Genomic DNA, 21,948 nt, shown 5'->3' with positions numbered 1-21,948 from the left:
AGTAGAACGAAAGGGCAACGCAGTTAACACAGTGTATTATGCACTGTCACACATGAAATCAATCAAATTGTTTATTCAAAAAGAAACTAAAAATAATATCGGTATAAGCAGAAAAATGTAAGTTTTGGCAACTGTGCAATGTCGCAATTCCTTAAATTTTTCACCTTTCTGTCTATGGAGTAGTAAATCGAAGCTGCGAGAAGAATTAAGATGGAGAAGTTAAGATCTCCCTACTTATTTCCGAACTGGAAGCTTGTAATTCGGTAAGTGGAGAGACAGAAGCTAATAATTTATCTACATCTCCATTTGGGTTACAACGATAACTAACACATTTTCCTCTCCACAAAGTGGTGGTGTTACCACTAAGCTAGCAAACCAGTACTACGTGCCGTATGCTCTCAATCCCATAGTAATTGATAACACAGATCATCTGCTCCGTAAAATATGACACTATTTGTAAATTCTGCGTGGAAAGCCCTTCCTGGAACTAAATCATAAATTTGATGACACAGTATTATACCTCAAATGAGAATCATGCAGAATATTTATTGGCAATAACAAGTGAATTTAGCAGGATAATGTTGAACCTGGAACTTGGTCGTGCCCTTTCAAAGGAACCATCCTGACATTTGCGTGGAGATATTTAGATAAATCACAGAAAATCTAAACGTGAATCTAGTGTGCTGATCATTACGTCACTCACTTCGTTTCGGTAGACAAGGCAGCTAGTGAATGGCGATAGAGACGAAAAAGGAAACGAGTGTTTTGTACAGACTGTAATCACCTTCAGGAAGACAGATTTCTCATCAAATATGGAGTACCCTTCGTTACGACAAAATCATGAGACAGCTATGAATGTAGTCCGGTGGTCTGTGGCAATGATTTTGTCTCCATGTGTTTAAAGGCTGCGTTCGACCACACTTCAGACAACCATTTCTAACAGGCTCAAGCAGCCCCACTTCAACTCTGATAATGCTAGTTGAACAAATCAGGGTGGCATCATGGTTCCAAGTCCGCATTAAAGAGTATGTTCTTCGGCTACTGAGTGGAGGAAAGTCGGAGCTGGTTGGGTAATAAATAACAAGGCAGAGGCGGAAATTGCGGCAAGCAGAATCTCTGTCATCGGCAAGCTTTCTTACACCAGAAGTTTTATTTCATTAATGAACCATTCTTTATGTAATATAACAGGACACTTATTTTTTATTTATTTGTACTTGAGATGTTGAAAATATTGGTGTTGGACTGTGATTCTAACTCATATCTCCTCTTTCATGGGATTTAGGCCCTTCGGGACCGTACAGTTCCGTCATTTAGCTATTTTCCCTATTTCCAATCCTCCTCAAGGTCTCCACAAAAGACGCATGTTTGGGTTCAAATCTTAGTCTGGCACAAAAATCTTCGTCATATCACTTCGAGCTGTAGCATTCACACCAGGTACAAGACAAAAGTAATAACCATTTTTAACGTGTCTCCGCATATTGTCAACAGTAAAGATTGGCGCCCTTTTCGACTCCCAGTCAGACATAAAACTTTCATATCATTTCAGGCTCAAACTACCACTCCTACTACTAGTGAAAAAGAATTCGATAGTTAACGTCTCTTCGTGTGTAGTCAGCAACGATGATGTGTGAGGCTGCGTCCCACAGTCAGCACACAACTTTTCGTCCTGTTATTGCCAGTTCAAATTTTCGAACATCTCGCTTCAGTTAAAATACCGATATTTAATGTCTACTCGTATCTAGAAAACAACAGCGATAGATGCCGGGTTCGAATATCGGTAAGGGTAAACTTCTCCGTCTCGTCATTCCAGTTTCAAACATCTCGCATCTAGTGAAAAATTTCTGTATCCAATATATTGTGCTTAGCTAACAATTGATTAGGTGCTGGTTTCCAATCCCTATCCAACACAAAACTTTACAAGTCGTTTCAAACTTAAAAAATTTGCACACTTCGTCATTTGTGAATGAAAGAATATTTAAGATCCTTCGTGGTTACTTAACAGTTGCTTTTTTATATGTTATTTATTGTAATAAATTTGAGTTTGGAAGCGTTAAAGACTGTGTCAAATGGTTCAAATGGCTCTGAGCACTATGGGACTTAACATCTATGGTCATCAGTCCCCTAGAACTTAGAACTACTTAAACCTAACTAACCTAAGGACAGCACACGACACCCAGCCATCACGAGGCAGAGAAAATCCCTGACCCCGCCGGGAATCGAACCCGGGAACCCGGGCGTGGGAAGCGAGAACGCTACCGCACGACCACGAGATGCGGGCAAAAGGCTGTGGCACTTCCAATAATACTTTTCCTGATATTTGCATTACCGTGGTTTTAATTATCGCCTGGACTGATTGTGATACAGAACATTGTTCTCTATCGTTCCGTTACTTTTGGGCATGATAGTACGTGGATACTGACATCCTGAAAGCGGACATGCCACTGACGTTATAGGAATGGAAATGAATGTACTCGAGGAATTTCTGCGGGTGTTCTGCAGTTTTCACAGTGTTTTAAACTAATACACTACGTTGTCTAGAATTTGTCCTGTGCGTCTCCTCGTTTACATTGCTATTAAAAGCGAGTATCGCTGATGCCAAGGCTGAATCTGGTCTCATTGCCAAACACAAATTTGCGCCATTCATACTTCGAGTCTTCCGTTGTGCAGTCTACATCCACATCTAAACGGATACTCTGCAAATCAGATTTAAGTGCCTGACAGAGGGTTCATCGAACCACATTTACAATTCTCTTTTATTCCAATCTCGTATAGCGTGAGGAATAAACGAACACCTATATCTTTCCGTGCGAGCTCTGATTTCCCTTATTGTATCGTGGTGATCGTTTCCTCCCTTTGTAGGTCGGTGTCAACAAAATATTTTCGCATTCGGAGGAGAAACTTGGTGACTGGATTTTCCTGAGGAGATTCCGCCGCGACGAAAAACGCCTTTCTTGTAATGATGTCCACCCCAAATTCTGTATCATTACAATGAAACTCTCTCCCCTATTTCGCGATAACAGAAAACGCGCTGGCCTTATTTGAACTTTTTCTATGTAATCCGTCAATCCTACCTGGTAAGGATCCCACACCGTGCAGCAGTATTCTAAAAGATGACCGACAAGCGTAGTGTAGGCAGTTTCTTTAGTAGATCTGTTACATTTTCTAAGTGTCTTGCAAATAAAACGCAGTCCTTGGCTAGCCTTCCCCACAACAATTTCTATGTGTTCTTTCCAATTTAAGTTGTTCGTAATTGCAATTCGTAAGTATTTTGTTGAATTTACGGCCTTTAGATTTGACTGATTTAACGTGTAACCGAATGTAACGAATTATTTTTAGCACTCATGTGGATGACCTCACACTTTTTTCATTTAGGGTCAATTGCCAATTTTCGCACCAATCAGATATTTTTTCTGAATCTTTTTGCAATTTGTTTTGATCTTTTGATGACTTTATTAGTCGATAAACGACAGCGTCATCTGCAAACAATCTAAGACCACTGCTCAGATTGTCTACCAAATCGTTTGTATAGATATGCAACAGAAAAGGACCTGTAACACCATATTGGGGAATGCAGAAATCACATCTGTTTTGCTCGACGACTTTCCGTCAATTACTACGAACTGTGGCCTCTCTGACAGGAAATCATGAATCCGGTCACATAACTGATACGATATTCCATAAGCACGCAATTTCACTACAAGCCGCTTGTGTGGTACAGTGCCAAAAGCCTTCCGGAAATCCAGAAATACGGAAACAATTTGAATCCCTAGTCAATAGCACTCAACATTTCGTGCGAACAAAGAGCTAGTTGTGTTTCAGAAGAACGATGTTTTCTAAATCCGTACTGACCATGTGTCAATACACCGTTTTCTTCGACGTAATTCATAATGTTAGAACACAATATATGTTCCAAAATCCTGCTGCTTATCGACGTTAATGATATGGGCCTGTAATTTAGTGGACTACTCCTACTGCCTTTCTTGAATATTGGTGTGACCTTTCCAGTCTTTGGGTACGGATCTTACTTCGAGCAAACCGTTATATATGATCGTTAAGTATGGAGCTATTGTATCAGCATACTCTGAAAGATACCTAACAGTTGTACAACCTGGAGCGGAAGGCTTACTTTTATTAAGTGATTTAAGTTGCTTCGCCACTCCGAGGATATCTACTTCTACGTTAATCATGTTCTTGAGTCGAATTCTGGAATATTTTCTTGGTCTTCTTTGGTGAAGGAATTTTCGGACGACTGTTTTAGTAACTCTGCTTTGGCAGTACTTTCATCGATAGTATCTCCATTGCTATCGCGCAGAGGAGACATTGATTGTGTCTTGCTACTAGCTTGCTTCACATACGACCAAAATCTCTTTGGATTTTCTGCCATATTTCGAAACAAAGGTTCGTCGTGGAAACTGTTATAAGCACCTCGTATTGAAGTCCACGCTAAATTTCGAGCTTCTGTAAAAGATCGCAAATCTTGGATCTTTTAATTTGGCACGTTTCTGATCCGTTTTGTGTACCAAGGAGGATCAGCTCCGCCGTTTATTAATTTATTTCTCATAAATCTCTCAATTGCTGCCGCTATTATTTCTTTGAATTCAAGCCACATCTCGTCTACACTTACATTGTTAATTTGGAAGGAGTGGAGATTGTCTCTCAGGAATAATAATCGATCTGCTCGGTGTGAAAGGAGGCATGGCGAGCGTTTTCCTATTGTATAGTACAGTTTCCAGCACGCGATTCCCAACGTTATTTACTGACACTCTTGTTACAACATTCATCTCAATTTGTGCTTCAGTCACTGCTCTGTCAACGAAGATGTTCATCCGATGTGTCGATCCAGGCATGAACGTTAATATCATTTCCAACCAGAACCTAGACGACGATAATATTTACGTTTGTGGAGGTTTTTATCCATCGCTTTTCAATTTTGCGTCCGCTGAATATTTACCAAGACTAAATGCTCTGAGTGAATGTATGGCTATAGCTGTTTTGTTAGTTGACATATGGCAAATGTGTTATTCTAACTAAAAGAACATGCAAACTACCCAAGATCTGATAAATAACGGATATTCACAGATAACAAATTTTTATTTCATCAGTGACAATATTCAATACTTGTATGGGAGTTTCTGGCAGTGAAACAGGCTGAATTGTTTCAGATATGTGACGGAAGAAGGGTCTCTCTATAAAGTCCCTCAAATATTGCCAACTTTTACTGTACATCTTGATGTTAAACATATGTAAATATTGTAACGTTACACGTATTTAGGCTAGCTGTTCTGGCGTCTAGGGGTGGTATTGAGGAGACGTGAACTTGCTTCCTTGGCTGGGTGCGAGTCGGCACGGCGAAGATGTCGATCAGTCTCTCGAGGTGAGCTCAAGCTCTGTGGCCAGAGATGGAAAATTCCAGAACATCATCCCTGAAAGCTCCTCATCTGTTTTTACTTTCTTTATTGATTTGTTGTGTTTGTATATCTTTTTCATTATGCCGATGTCTTCCAATATTCTCCACACTAACACACCAACTGAGTGCTGCATGTATGTCTCATACCTTGTCATTCTAGTGTAGTTATTTTATGAGTATTTTATTATTTTTGGAAGTAACTTTATTTAAATGATGATTATAATCGATATTAAAAACCACTGTTATTTATAAGAGGTCAATCGCATGTATTACCTGATACCACCATTGAAAAGAGTTTCAAAAGACGCTTCTATCAAGCAGGACTACTTAATTGTTTAACCAATATTTAACAAAATTTTACTATCATTTAATATGAGCGGACATGCGCGAGCGAGAATCCTGACTTATTTATTTATGAACGAACTATTATTCATAATTATTATACGTGGGCTGTGTGTGATCTAATTGCAGGACCACTTCCCGTTCATTTGAGATTACTTACTTGGATAAAAATCATTCAGCATAATTCTTTGAGTCGTCTGCATCAATTTCAGATGTTAGAATAAAACCTTTTTATTCATTATTCATTTTTCTTTTATTTTATATTTCTGACTATTTAATAATTTGCAATTCTAACCAATGTATGGATTATTTGACAGCAGGATCACAGGTACATATTATTTGCCGCGTGTTTGGCTGCAAGGCATGAAAGCAAATTGTACGACCCTACGACTTTATTGAGCCATCGTTTGTGAACAGAGCCGCGGGTGGCCCATTTACCTAAATATCAATATGAAGGTAAAGTCGCAGTATCAAACAAAGGCTATGTTGCAAATTCAGCACGGCACAAAATTATGTAACGCAACTACGTACCTCATAATAATGCAATAGACCCTGTAGATTAATATTTTATGCCTGTTGACAACAAGGTCTTTACGGTTACAGACTCTACTGCACAATCACTTAAATGATTCACGGAAATTACGTACACAGTGAAATGGGCTGAATCCAGCTAGTATTCTAACAAGGAAACCTCCCCATCGCACCCCCCTCAGATTTAGTTATAAGTTGGCACAGTGGATAGGCCTTGAAAAACTGAACACAGATCAATCGAGAAAATAGGAAGAAGTTGTGTGGAACTATGAAAAAAAATAAGAAAATATACAAACTGGGTAGTCCATGCGAAGATAGGCAACATCAAGGACAATGGGAGTTAAGGAGTACCGTGGTCCCGTGGTTAGCGAGAGTAGCTACGGAACAGGAGGTCCTAGATTCAAGTCTTCTCTCGAGTGAAAAGTTTTATTTTCAGTTTATGTGATAAACTCTTATGTTTTCATCACCTTTTTGGGAGTGATTATCACATCCACAAGAAAACCTAAATCGGGCTAGGTAGTAGAATCTTTTCACCCATTTGCCAAGTGTACAAGTTAGGTGGGTCGACAACATATTCCTGTCATGTGACGCATATGCCGTCACCAGTGTCGTATAGAATATATCAGACGTGTTTTCCTGTGGAGGAATCGGTTGACCTATGACCTTGCGATCAAATGTTTTTGGTTCCCACTGGAGAGGCACGTCCTTTCCGTCTACTAATCGCACGGTTTTGCGGTGCGGTCGCAAAACACAGACTCTAAACTTATTACACTGAACAGAGACGTCAATGAACGAACGGACAGATCATAACTTTGCGAAAATAAAGAAAGTAAAATTTTCGGTAGACGGAATACTTTAACCAAGGACCTCTCGTTCCACAGCTACTCACGCTAACCACGGGACCACGGCACTCCTTACGTCCCATTATCCTTGATGTTGCATATCTTCGCATGGACTACTCAGTTTGTATATTTTACTTTTTTTTTCATAGTTCCACACAACTTCTTCCTGTTTTCTCGATTGATCTGTGTTCAGTTTTTCAAGGCCTATCCGCTGTGCCAACTTATAACTAAATCTGGGGGGGGGGGGGGGGGGGTGCGATGGGGAGGTTCCCTTGTAAGCACGCTCCTTCAAAATGCATGAGCCCTGCTAGCTGTTGTTGCGTCCCCTCTACTATTACAGTTAGTAAAAAAATATTCGAATCAGAAAAACGTTACATGTACTAAGTTCGTAAACGTGACCGCGATTCAAAATCGTAATAAAGCCAAGGTGCTGAACACGGCTGACAATCAGTTCAAATCAGACAGAGAAAATGTTTTCTTTGCAGGTATTTGACTGGCAGATGGAGAGAGGGGGCAGTATGCAGCCGCTACCCACTAGATTTGGCACCAGTATCTTCAGTTAAATGGCAAACATAGCGGAACTACACTGAGCCGAGTATGATTTCAACTGGGTTGATACTTCACCCATGTTAGTACCGTGAGTTTAAAGCCTTCGTTCATTTCGAACATTTCGTCGGAGAGCAGCTTATTTGCTAGAACCGGGTTTTGTTTCAGTTTCATGAACATCCACAACAACGTAAACATAGCTCTTAATGTCACTCATCGCAGCTGACTCTATTACACAATTACACGCAGCGGTGATGATAGCTCACAAATGATAATAAGATTGTAAAAGAACAGTTTATGAGTTTCATGATTCGCACAAAATTAAATGAACACTGATGAAGTAAAACTTACTGCCAAAGGTGTGAAAACAAAAGCAATATCAATGAGGATCGAGTCCGAAACGTGATCGTCGACAACAAAATACAAGCCTCAAAGCAATGCTTCTTATAAAAGGTCCTAAGCAAAAGTCTGTCTCTCTCTCCCTCTCCCCCCCCCCCCCCCCCTCTCTCTCTCTCTCTGTCTCTAGGCTCAAGGAAAATCGTGCACTCGATGTATGTTGTTCTGATTACGAGTTTGTGCTTTTAGCTCCGGGAATGGAATCATTTGCTGTAATATAGCGCTCCATCGGGCGACTCCTACTGTAATGCTTCAAAAATTTACATTAATACATCCACCATAGCGTGCCTTCAGATCATTCCATTAAGTGAAATTTTGTTTCACTCATGGTAAGAATGCTTGCCTTCGCCAAAATGACGTGGGCTCGTGAACGTTCACAATCGGCTTTCCATTTACTCTCTGGTCCAACATCACCATGGATTGTGTCTTTTTTTCCGCAGCTCTCGTCTTTCACAGGCAACTGTAGTGTGCTAGTACGCGTAACGCGCCTTTCTGCATCAATGTTCAACATATGCACAGCCTCCTCAGCGTGGAGGTTTTAATGGTAATAACTTGTGAAGTCGTCCTAGTACTCATATAAAAGCAATTTTGGCTACTTTTCAGCTGAAATGCTACAAATGTTCGTTAGCTGTACGAAGTATCTTCGATGTTGAGGGAACTCACCCGTATGGCGATAAGGAACTCGTCCATGTTGATGCTACCGTTGCCATCCCTGTCGAATCGCTTGAAGAGTTCTTCGACCTCTTCTTTTGACAGCTCCATACCGGTATCATTCATGCCCTCTGTAAATTCTTCCAGGTTCAGCGTCTTACTGCCGTCGTCATCCATGCGACGAAATATTCTGCGAACAGTTTCAAACTACACTGATGCATTTATTGTCACATCAAGTAGCGTACAAATAGTTAGAAAAAAAGTGTCTTTGAATAAAACAAGACACTAAGAAGTCATCTTTTTCTGGTGCAATAGAAGTAGTACACAAGGTGTGCTTGAACTTGCAATGAAAAAAATAAATTGGGAATGAATATGTGGCGGTGATATCTATCGGAGGAATCCTAAGAACTTGAAATTAAGCAGAGGAAGTGGTCACTTATAAACCCCTCGTTCAAACAGTTTTCAGTATTGTTTGTCAGTTTGAGATTCTGACTATGTTTGATTACCGGGAGAGATTGGGAATATTTAAAGAAGGGGTAAGCTTCTTGGGATGACATATTATCGGCCTAAGCAGGGTTAGAGACGATCGGTGAAGTGTTTCTATTTCGAAACTAGAAGGACAATGATATATCAGTGTAGCTGAAATATCTATCTTTCACAAAAATAATATCGAAGTTCGCACATCGATGTTATACTACGGATATATCTTTTATATCGACAAATTTCAATGACACATCGGGCTTTATGTATACTTCTACTTCATGTATATTTTATGTACACTTCCACTGGGTATTAGAGGTAGAAAATCACTGTTTTTCACACGTCCTATCGAACTTAGCAAAAAGAAGATTCTTAAAGTATTTCTACTATCATACTTACCTATAACACTTTATGAGGAACATTTAGTAATTAATAACTCAGTAATGAAGATCAGAGAGACTGTCAAATACATTTGAGACAAGAGCAGAAAATAGCAGGTATTCTAAAAGGCTGAAGGGACGCGTTGGAAAGCCACATTCTAGATAACAGAACGGTATTTGGTTTGGCCAAACATAGCAGTACTCTTGTTTCTAGGCCTGAGTCTCCATCCAAGTTGACTGTATGGTACTGGAAAGCGCTAAAGAAGAAAAGCGCTTAACGTATTTAGAGAGTTCAACAAGTGAAAAGTTAAGAGAAATCCAAATCGAAGCTAATATACCAATTCTACTACTAAACCGGTACGCATGCGACAGTGGAGCTAATACCTCGGGTTCTACTGGTGATAGAAAGGTAGTATCAAGTGTTTTGGATACCCCTTGGGCTAGACCATCTGTATACCCAACAGAAGGATCGTCTAACTGTTTCTGTCCTATAGTACTGGATCAAAGTTTGAATACTGCACAATTTCTCCAGCTCAGTCACATGGAGCAAATCTGTTGGTTCTTTTTGCATTAGGTGTGGTCTACGGTGCGCCTTAAGGAGCTTATGGAGCCACCATGAGCGATTTCTGAGAAAACTTGAAAAAAGCGATTTTCACCATTTTTTGACCGTCAATAGTGGATATCTAAATAACTAACCGCAGCTAACTCTCGAAATTTTAAAGGTATAGTCTCTAGGCATTTAGCTAGGGGTTCCATCTTCCAGTTTTCAAAAATCTTTATTAGTTATCAAGAAACACCAAAAACATGATTTTTTGGCACCGAAACGACCCTCAGATCCCACAGCAAATGGCTCAAAATTTTACGACATACTCCTAAGATCCTGATCTCGAAAAACCACGAATATTTTCTTGGTATCTTTATCTGATTATGAGATACAAAGGTTGGAAGTTACCCTACTTGAACACGAAAATATGCACGCAGAATCCGGTGTGAGACGAAAAAGTAGTTTATAAAGTGCGTAGCACGGAAAAATATGCTTTAAAGCGTCCCCTTTATCATCAAAAGGGTACAGGGAACGCATGCAAAATTTTTGTGCACGTAAAATCCGGTTTGAGATGTAACACGAGTTTTACGTCATTTCAGTTTCACACAAGTAAACTACTAAAATTTTACTTGGCCATAGAGTTATTTTCATATGAGTGACATGCCGTGCTGTAGCAGAGAAAAGAAGGGAGCCAGCGGAGAAATGCTCCAATCGGAGCACAAAAAATGACGAATAAGATCTGTTTAAAAGACTGAGTGAAAAGTGGGGTACCAACTGCCTAATTCTACTTTCCTCAGCACCTTTTAAAAATTTTCCCAAAAATTTTGGAATGCGAACATATTTGCGCTTTTTTACGATGAGAGAGAATGAGGCAATAGCGGTGGGAAAGAGACGGATAAGTAATAAATATAAGTACTGGAAGACAGTAAACAGAGGTTGTGGTACAGAAAGAGGGAAAGAGAAAATTGTAGTGTGAGAGAAAGGGAGGGACACAGTGGCAGTGGAACACAGTTGACAGTGACAGAACAGTGCTTTAAAGAGAGTGAATAAGACAGTGCCATTGGGAGAGGAATAAAGGGAGGGGAAAGTGGAAATGGGTGAAGCCAGTCATAATAAGAGACAGAATCTGTAACCATGACAACGAGGAAGAGAGAGATATTGACAGTGAGAAGAGACAACCGCGGTGGGAAAAAATGAATGAGCTAGTAGCAGCAAGAGAGAACGTTTTCCAGCGTCATGCCCAACATTTAAACTATTTGACTATGTCAGGCAGGACACTAGTAATACTTTATCTGCGTGTACTGGTAATACTTACAGGTTTGATCTTCCTTCTCATCCGCATTGTTGTTGTTGTTGTTGTGGTCATCAGTCCTGAGACTGGTTTGATGCAGCTCTCCATGCTACTCTATCCTGTGCAAGCTTTTTCATCTCCCAGTACCTACTGCAACCTACATCCTTCTGAATCTGCTTAGTGTATTCATCTCTTGGTCTCCCTCTACGATTTTTACCCTCCACGCTGCCCTCCAATACTAAATTGGTGATCCCTTGATGCCTCAGAACATGTCCTACCAACCGATCCCTTCTTCTGGTCAAGTTGTGCCACAAACTTCTCTTCTCCCCAATCCTATTCAATACTTCCTCATTAGTTATGTGATCTACCCATCTAATCTTCAGCATTCTTCTGTAGCACCACATTTCGAAAGCTTCTATTCTCTTCTTGTCCAAACTATTTATCGTCCATGTTTCACTTCCATACATGGCTACACTCCATACGAATACTTTCAGAAATGACTTCCTGACACTCAAATCAATACTGGATGTAAACAAATTTCTCTTCTTCAGAAACGCTTTCCTTGCCATTGCCAGCCTACATTTTATATCCTCTCTACTTCGACCATCATCAGTTATTTTGCTCCCCAAATAGCAAAACTCCTTTACTACTTTAAGTGCCTCATTTCCTAATCTAATTCCCTCAGCATCACCCGACTTAATTAGACTACATTCCATTATCCTTGTTTTGCTTTTGTTGATGTTCATCTTATATCCTCCTTTCAAGACACTGTCCATTCCATTCAACTGCTCTTCCAAGTCCTTTGCTGTCTCTGACAGAATTACAATGTCATCAGCGAACCTCAAAGTTTTTATTTCTTCTCCATGAATTTTAATACCTACTCCGAATTTTTCTTTTGTTTCCTTTACTGCTTGCTCAATATACAGATTGAACAACATCGGGGAGAGGCTACAACCCTGTCTTACTCCCTTCCCAACCACTGCTTGCCTTTCATGTCCCTCGACTCTTATAACTGCCATCTGGTTTCTGTACAAATTGTAAATAGCCTTTCGCTCCCTGTATTTTACCCCTGCCACCTTTAGAATTTGAAAGAGAGTATTCCAGTCAACATTGTCAAAAGCATTCTCTAAGTCTACAAATGCTAGAAACGTAGGTTTGCCTTTCCTTAATCTTTCTTCTAAGGTAAGTCGTAAGGTCAGTATTGCCTCACGTGTTCCAGTGTTTCTACGGAATCCAAACTTATCTTCCCCGAGGTTGGCTTCTACTAGTTTTTCCATTCGTCTGTAAAGAATTCGTGTTAGTATTTTGCAGCTGTGACTTATTAAGCTGATAGTTCGGTAATTTTCACATCTGTCAACACCTGCTTTCTTTGGGATTGGAACTATTATATTCTTCTTGAAGTCTGAGGGTATTTCGCCTGTTTCATACATCTTGCTCACCAGATGGTAAAGTTTTGTCAGGACTGTCTCTCCCACGGCCGTCAGTAGTTCTAATGGAATATTGTCTAGTCCGGGGGCCTTGTTTCGACTCAGGTCTTTCAGTGCTCTGTCAAACTCTTCACGCAGTATCGTATCTCCCATTCCATCTTCATCTACATCCTCTTCCATTTCCATAATATTGTCCTCAAGTACATCGCCCTTGTATAGACCCTCTATATACTCCTTCCACCTTTCTGCTTTCCCTTCTTTGCTTAGAACTGGGTTTCCATCTGAGCTCTTGATATTCATACAAGTCGTTCTCTTATCTCCAAAGGTCTCTTTAATTTTCCTGTAGGCGGTATCTATCTTACCCCTAGTGAGATATGCCTCTACATCCTTACATTTGTCCTCTAGCCATCCCTGCTTAGCCATTTTGCACTTCCTGTCGATCTCATTTTTGAGACGTTTGTATTCCGTTTTGCCTGTTTCACTTACTGCATTTTTATATTTTCTCCTTTCATCAATTAAATTCAATATTTCTTCTGTTACCCAAGGATTTCTACTAGCCCTCGTCTTTTTACCTACTTGATCCTCTGCTGCCTTCACTACTTCATCCCTCAAAGCTACCCATTCTTCTTCTACTGTATTTATTTCCCCCATTCCTGTCAATTGCTCCCTTATGCTCTCCCTGAATCTCTATACAACCTCTGGTTCTTTTAGTTTATCCAGGTCCCATCTCCTTAAATTCCCACCTTTTTGCAGTTTCTTCAGTTTTAATCTACAGGTCATAACCAATAGATTGTGGTCAGAGTCCACATCTGCCCCTGGAAATGTCTTACAATTTAAAACCTGGTTCCTAAATCTCTGTCTTACCATTATATAATCTATCTGATACCTTTTAGTATCTCCAGGGTTCTTCCATGTATACAACCTTCTTTCATGATTCTTAAACCAAGTGTTAGTTATGATTATGTTGTGCTCTGTGCAAAATTCTACCAGGCGGCTTCCTCTTTCATTTCTGTCCCCCAATCCGCATTAACTTACATTTTTCCACATTTAGGGCTAGCTGCCATTTATCACACCAACTGGAAATTTTGTCTAAGTCGTCTTGTATCTTCCTACAGTCGCTCAACTTCCACACCTTACCGTACACCACGGGATCATCAGCAAACAACCACAGATTGCTGCCCACCCTGTCAGCTAAATCATCTATGTATATATAAAACAACAGCGGTTCTACCACACTTCCCTGGGATACTCCTGACGATACCTTTGTCTCTGAAGAACACTCACCGTCGAGGACAATATACTGGCTTCTATTACTTAAGAAACCTTCGGGCCACTCACATATCTGTGAAACTATTCCATATGCTCGTACCTTCGTTAACAGTCTGCGATGCGGCACCGTGTCAGATGCTTTTCGGAAATCTAGAAATATGGAATCTGCCCTTCATCCATAAGTCTCAGTATATCATGTGAGAAAAGAGCAAACTCGGTTTCGCACAAGCGATGTTTTCTAAAACCATGCTGAATCGTGCACATATGCCTCTCAGTCTCCAGAAAGTTTATTATATTCGAACTGAGAATATGTTCAAGGATTCTGCAGCAAACAGAAATTAGAGGTATTACTCTGTAATGTTGCGGGTTCGTTCTTTTACATTTGTTATATACTGGAGTCACCTTCGCTTTTACTCGGGACTTTGCGCTGGGCCAGAGATTCGTGATAAATATTTTCTAGTTAAGCACCAATACCGTAGAATACTCTTTGTAAAATCGAACTGGGACTCCATCCGGACCTGCTGACTTTTTTGTTTTCGTATCTTTCAATTGTTTCCCTACGCCAGGAATTACCATCAGGGAGTCTGTCTGATGGTCAAATGATGTTATGTTTGTACGACTCCCTTCGTGAACGATTTCCTGAACGACAAACTTAAAACTTCCGTTCCGTTTTTCAGTCTTCGGCTGCCACACAAGACTGGTCAACAAGGGACTCGATGGAATCCTTAGAGCCGCTTAGCGATTTTTACATATGGGGGTAATCCCAAAAGTAAGGTCTCCTATTTATTTTATAAGTACATAGACCTGCTTATTTCTACAATGGTTTACATCAGTTTACAGCTTGAAAATTTAGCTATTTTTCGACATAATCACCATTTCCGTCGATGCATTTTTATAGACGCTATGGTAGTTTTTGTATGCCCTTGTCATACTAGCTCGCCGCCATGCTGTTCAGAAATTTATTAACCTCTTCTTTCACCTCGTCGTCGGAGCTGGATCGCTTTCCGGCCAAATTTCCTTTTAACCTAGGAAACAGGTGATGGTCACTGGGCGCCATGTCAGGCCTAAAGGATGGATGGGTTTCCAACCGATTTCTCATACATAAACAGCAGTTTACTGGCGTTGCCTGGTGAAACGTTGTTGTGATGCCTCGTGTAAGTAGTAGAAATGCGTACCATCACGTTTCCGACTTTGATAAAGGTTGGATTGTAGCCTGTCGCGATTACGGTTTACCGTATCGCGACATTGTTGCTCGCGTTGGTCGAGATCCAATGACTGTTAGCAGAATATGGAATCGGTGGGTTCAGGAGGGTAATAGGGAACGCCGTGATGGATCCCAACGGCCTCGTATCACTAGCAGTCGAGATGAAAGGCATCTTAATCCGCATGGCTGTAACGGGCCGTGCAGCCACGTCTCGATCCCTGAGTCAACAGATGGGGACGTTTGCAAGACAAGAACCATCTGCACGAACATTTCGACGACGTTTGTAGCAACATGGGCTATCAGCTCGGAGACCATGGCTGCGGTTACCCTTGACGCTGCATCACAGAGCAGGAGCGCCTGCGATGGTGTACTCAACGACGAACCTGTGTGCACGAATGGCAAAACGTCATTTTTTCGGATGAATCCAGGTTCTGTTTACAGTATCATGATGGTCGCATCCGTGTCTGGCGACATCGCGGTGAACGCACTTTGGAAGCGTGTATTCGTCATCGCCATACTGGCGTATCACCCGGCGTGATGGTATGGGGTGCCATTGGTTACACGTCTCGGTCACCTCTTGTTCGCATTGACGGCACTTTGAACAGTGGACGTTACATTTCAGATGTGTTATGACCCGTGGCTCTACCCTTCATTCGAACCCTGCGAAACCCTGTATTTCGGTAGGATAATGTACGACCGCATGTTGCAGGTCCTGTATGGGCCTTTCTGGATACAGAAAATGTTCGACTGCTGTCTGGCTAGCACATTCTCCAGATCTCTCTCCAATGGAAAACGTCTGGTCAGTGGTGGCCGAGCAACTGGCTCGTCACAATACGCCAGTCACTACTCTTGATGAAGTGTGGTATCGTGTTGAAGCTGCATGGGCAGCTGTACCTGTACATGCCATCCAAGCTCCGTTTGACTCAATGCCCAGGCGTATCAAGGCCGTTATTACGGCCAGAGGTGGTTGTTCTGGGTACTGATTTCTCAGGATCTATGCACCCAAATTGCGTGAAAATGTAATCACATGTCAGTTCTAGTATATTTTTCCAATGAATACCCGTTTATCATCTGCATTTCTTCTTGGTGTAGCAATTTTAATGGCCAGTAGTGTAATAAACTGGAGAAATACGCCTGGGTTCTAAAAATAATGAAAAAGTACATACTGTTAGTATAAAATGGTAGAATTAGACGCAATAGTGGATTCCAGGAATGTTTCTTGCCAAGATTTTCGTTTCTTTTTTCGGAATATCGCTGTGCAAACTTAGATATACAACGTTATTCCATGTCACTTTACTGAACATTTTAGCGCCCATTGCTGGTACGTTCTTTACTATAATTTTATTAAACCATCACGAAACATGGCTAACACATTATTTCCCGTGAGAAAACTTGTGGTTACGCACTTCACACAAAGATAGGGTTAAAACAGTTACTCAAATTGCAAACTCGATCCTGTAAACAGAAAAGAAAAAACATTTACTCCAAATTTTCAAACATATGTAAGTTATTTGTTTTGTTTTCATTCAGGAGGAGAAGTTCATGTGACTTTTAATTTTGTGTCATTGTCAACTACAAACATTCGTGTGGTATCGATAGCAACGATACCACTGAATAGTTTCTCAAGTTGGCACTACGAGAGACACAGGCGACAGCGCCCTCTAACCGGTGCTGTCGAGGTCTACGAGCTCCGCGACTGCTTCACCCTATTTCATCAGGTGCAGACAGCCAGGACACTTCGCTTCAACTTCGCACCACCTTGCAAGTTATGTAGTATGTTTGCATGTGTTTATCCACTAGTAAAGGTGTTTAAACCGTATTTGCAGTACCGAGAGATTAGTACCTTTTCCTGTTCCTGTTCCATACCCACGCGCCGCCTCCCAGGCGGGATACAAAAATTCGCTTCATTGTTTCCTGTTTTATTAGTTCTCTACTACGATTGCATTCAATCTAGTACCCTACATATCTGTACTTAGGGATAGGATGTATTCTATATAAGTCATACAGTATCGGTCTACGGCATTGAAAACAGCGACATCGCAGTACTTTTCTAAAGCATTATTCCATTCATATTGGACGTATTTCTCCGGGGACCAGCTTCCCTTTTCTTGATGTGTGCTACAAACTAGCATCCTACAGTCCTTCCATTTTAATGATGTTTTTTTTTACCAGTCAGTGGTATGTTTCTTTTTCTGCGCGTTATTCACTCGTTTTATGTTAGGAATGAAACTCACGCTGCTGCTGATTACAGCGTTGTACTAACGAACAATGTAAAAAACACGTGACTGCGACCACTTGTTGTGCTGTACCCAGACGGACACATGGGAAATATTACCATTAGAGTAAGAGAATGTCGTAGACAGCATTATTCAAAAAAAGTCCATACAGCGTTATTCACGCGTGCTTTTGAAGGTTAGTTATTTAGTGACAAGTTTTTTTTTTAATGCGGCCCGCCACGAATTCCTCTCTTATACCAAACTGCCTATCTCATAGTAGCACTTACATCCTACATCCACAGTGACTGATTTATTTGTTGAATGTATTCCAATACTTGTCTTCCTCCAGAGTTTTTCCCTATACAGCTCCCTCTGATATCATGGAAGTTATTCCCTGATATCTTAAAACATGCCATATCAGCCTGCCCCATCCTGTTGTTAGTATTTTTCATGTATTCCTGTTTTTTACCAGTTCTACCGACAGCATCTTCACTCCACTTCGTTTCAGTCCATCTGGTTTTCAATATATTTCTATAGCCCCATATATCAAACGCTTTGATTCTCTTCTTTTCCGGTTTTCCCACAGTCCCTGATCATCACAATACAATTCGGTGCTCCTAACGTACATCTTAGAAATTGATTCCTCAAATTAAGGCCTTTGTTTGATACTAGCAGACTTCTTTTGGCCATGATATTTTGCTTCCGAGGTAGCAGAATTCGTTAGCTTCGTCTGCTTCGTTGCCACCGATTTTGATGTTAAGTTTATAGCTAATCAACATCTAGATCTGCATCTACACAGATACTCCGCAAGCCGGTGCTTGGTGGAGGTACTCTATACCACTACTAGTCATTTCCCTTCTCGTTCCACTCGCAAACAGAGCGAGAGAAAAACCACTTTCTGCCTGCCTCTGTATGAGACCAAATTTCTCGTATCTTATCTTCGTGGTCCTTACGCTCAATTCGTGATGGCGGCAGTAGAATCGTTGTACAGTCAGCTTCAAACGCCGCTTCTCTAAATTTTCTCAGCAGTGTTCCTCTTAAACAACCTCGTCTTCCCACCAGGGATTCCGATTTGAGTGCACGAAGCATCTCCGTAATACTTAGGTGTTGTTCGAACCTACCGGTAACAAATCTAGCAACTCACCGCTAAATAGCTTCGATATCTTCCTTTCATCCGACCTGGTACGGATCCCAGACACTCGAGCAGTACTCAAGAATAGGTCACTCCAGCGTCTTATATGTAGTCTCCTTTACAGATGAACCACACTTTCCTAAAATTCTCCCAATAAGCCAAAGTCGACCATTCGCCTTCCTTACCACAGTTCTCACATGCTCGTTCCATTTCATATTGCTTTGGAACGTTACGCCCCGACATTTAAACGATGTGACTGTGTCAAGCAGGCCACTAGTAATGCTGTATCCGAACATTACGGGTTTATTTCTCATCCATATCAAATTACATTTTTCTACACTTATAGCTAGCTGCCATTCCTCATACCAACTAGAAATATTGTGTAAGCCATCTTGTATCCTCCCACAATCACTCAACTTCGACACCTTACTGTGCACTACAGCATCATCAGCAAAAAACCACAGATTGCTGATCACTCTGTCCGCCAAATCATTATGCATATAGAGAACAACGGCGGTCCTATCACACTCCCCTGGGATACTCCTAACAATACCCTTGTCTCCTATGAACACTCACCCTCAAGGACATCATACTGGATTCTATTAGTTAAGAAACCTTCGAGCCATCACATATCTGTGAACCTATTCCATACGCTCGTACCTTCGTTAACATCAGGTAATGGGGCAGCGTGTCAGATTCTTTCCAGACATCTAGAGGTATGGACGCTGCCTGTTGCCTTTCAGCAGTAATTCGCAGCATATCAAGTGAAAAAAGTGCAAGCTGAGTTTCGCACGAGCGATGCTTTCCGAAACCATGCTGATACGTGCACGTAAGCTTCTCGGTCTTAAGAAAATGTATTATATTCGAACTGAGAATATTTCCATGGATTCTGCAGCAAACCGCAGTTAGGGAAATTGGTCCTTATGTTGCGGGTCTGTTGTTTTACCTTTCTTATATACAGGAGTGACCTGCTGCTTTTTACCGTCACTTAGGACTTTGATTCGCGATAAATGCAAGCTAGGTAAGGGGCCGATGCCGTAGAGTACTCCTTGGGAAACCGAATTGGGATTCCATCCGGACCTGGTGACTTATTTTCTTTCGTATCTTTCAATTGTTTCTCTGCTCCAGGGATGCTTATACGGGAGTCTCTCTGATGGTCATATGGTATTATGTTTGTACAGTTCTCCTGAGTGAACGATTTGCTGAATGCGAAACTTAAAACTTGGGTTTCGTTTGTGTGTCTTTGGCTGCCAGACAAGACTGGTCAATAAGGGACTCGATGGAAGCCTTAGATCCGCTTAGCGATTTTTACATAGTATCAGCATTTTCTCGGGTTCTCTGTTCTCTGCCAGATCATTTGATAAGGCAATACGGTCGCTGTTGTATGCATGGCGCGTATTTTGAGAGACCCACGAATCTCTACTAGCGCATGCTTGTCGCCATTTGTGCTTCCCCTTTTGAATCGAGACTGCAACAGCCTCTGTTTCCTCAGCATCCACTGAATTCCGTTATTAAACCATGGTGGGTCTTTTCCATCCTTTCTCCACTTACTACGCACGTAACTCTCCAGACCACGATTTACAATCTGCTTAAACTTTGCTCATATTTCCTCTGCCTCCATCTTAGTGAAACTAAGTGATGCCAATTCACTGCCTAAGTGAGATGTTAATAACTGCTTATCTGCTCTATCTAACAGACACACTCTCCTAGTCTTCTTGACTGATTTATTAACTTTCGTAATTATAGTTGCTACAATGGTATCATGAGTGCTAATCCCCGTTTGTGTACTCAAATTGTGGATAAGGTCCGGCCTATTTGTAGCTACAACGTCTAAGATATTTCCATTGTTCCATTGCGTATGGGCTGCCGAACTATCTGCTGAAAACAATTTTCAGAAAACGTGTTCAAAAGAAATCTCATTTTTGCTACTCCTTATTACTTTAGATTTACTCTCAATCCATATTCTGTACTCATTAGACTGTTATTTCTATTCAACACATCCTTTACTACCAGTAACAGCTCAAAAGAAACAACTTCATCCTCTCGATGATGTAAGTACTGCCTCATCACCCATCCCACCGCTTTACCAGATGTTATTGGGAAAGTTGATGGAAATAGGCCGTTTTTCCAATGTAAAATGACGGGTAATTTAAGGTATCCCAATGTGATAAAGTTATAATGTTGGATCAACCCCATGAACCATGAATCTTGCGGATTCTCGAGTGGCTTGCGTGCCTCAGCGATACAGATAGCTGTACGGTACGTACAAGTGGTTCCTGAAGAGCGGCAGCAACCTCTTCAGTAGCTTCAGGGGCATCAGTCTGGGTGACTGAATGATCTGGCCGTGTAACATCAAACAAAACGGCGTTGCTGTGCTGCTACTGTCAACGGCTGAAAGCAAGGGGAAACTACAGCCGTAATTTTTCCCGAGGGCATGCAGCTCTATTGTATGGTTCAATGATGATGGCATCCTCTTGGGTAAAATAGTCCCGCATTGGGATCTCTTGGTGGGAACTGCTCAGCAGGATGTCGTCATCAGGAGGCACAAAACTGGGGTCCTGCGGATCGGAGTGTGGAATGTTATATCCCTTAATCGAGCAGGTAGATTCTAAAATTTAAAAGGGAAAATGGATAGTTTTAAAGCTAGATACAGTGGGAATTAGTGAAGTTCGATGGCAGGAGGAACAGGACTTCTTGCCAGGTGAATACAGGGTTATAAATACAAGTCAAATAGGGGTAATGCAGGAGTGGGTTTAATAATGAATAAGAAAAAAGGTATGCGGGTACGCTACTACGAACAATATAGTGAACGCATTACCGTAGACAAGATAAACACGGAGTCCACACTACTACAGTAGTACAAGTTTATAAGCCAACTAGATCCACGTATGATGAAGAGGGTGAAAAAAGGTATGATGAGATGAAAGAAATTATTCAGATAGTTAAGGGAGATGAAACTTTAATTGTGATGGTGGACTGGAATTCGATAGCAGGGAAAGAAATAGAAGGAAAAATAGTAGAACTTGAGGGAAAGGAATGAAAGAGGAAGCCACCTGGTAGAATTTTGGACAGACCATAATTCAATCATCGTTAACGTTTGGTTTAAGAATCATGAAAGGAGGTTGTATACGTGGAAGAGACCTGGAGATACCGGAAGGCGTCAGATAGATTATGTACTTGTTAGACAGAGATTTAGGAAGCAGATTTTAAATTGTAAGACATTTCCAGGGGCAGATGTGGACTCTGACCGCAATTTATTGGTTACGAACTGTAGATTAAAGCTAAACAAT

At 41.1% G+C, this 21,948-nt stretch overlaps 1 protein-coding gene across 2 annotated transcripts in view; it reads right to left on the bottom strand.

Moving 5' to 3' along the window:
• Window positions 1–21,948, bottom strand: part of LOC124555633 (calcyphosin-like protein) — a 332,295-nt gene that overhangs the window by 145,233 nt on the left and 165,114 nt on the right. For both annotated transcript variants that reach the window (XM_047129609.1, XM_047129608.1), the window contains exon 3: window positions 8,728–8,905. In XM_047129609.1, coding sequence (XP_046985565.1) covers window positions 8,728–8,905 — 178 coding nt within the window. The remainder of the gene's footprint in view (window positions 1–8,727; window positions 8,906–21,948) is intronic.

Source organism: Schistocerca americana, chromosome X (genome assembly GCF_021461395.2).
Source record: "Schistocerca americana isolate TAMUIC-IGC-003095 chromosome X, iqSchAmer2.1, whole genome shotgun sequence".
Lineage (NCBI taxonomy): Eukaryota > Metazoa > Arthropoda > Insecta > Orthoptera > Acrididae > Schistocerca > Schistocerca americana.
Note: the sequence above shows the minus strand (reverse complement) of the source record. Positions and strands in the feature narration are given on the sequence as shown.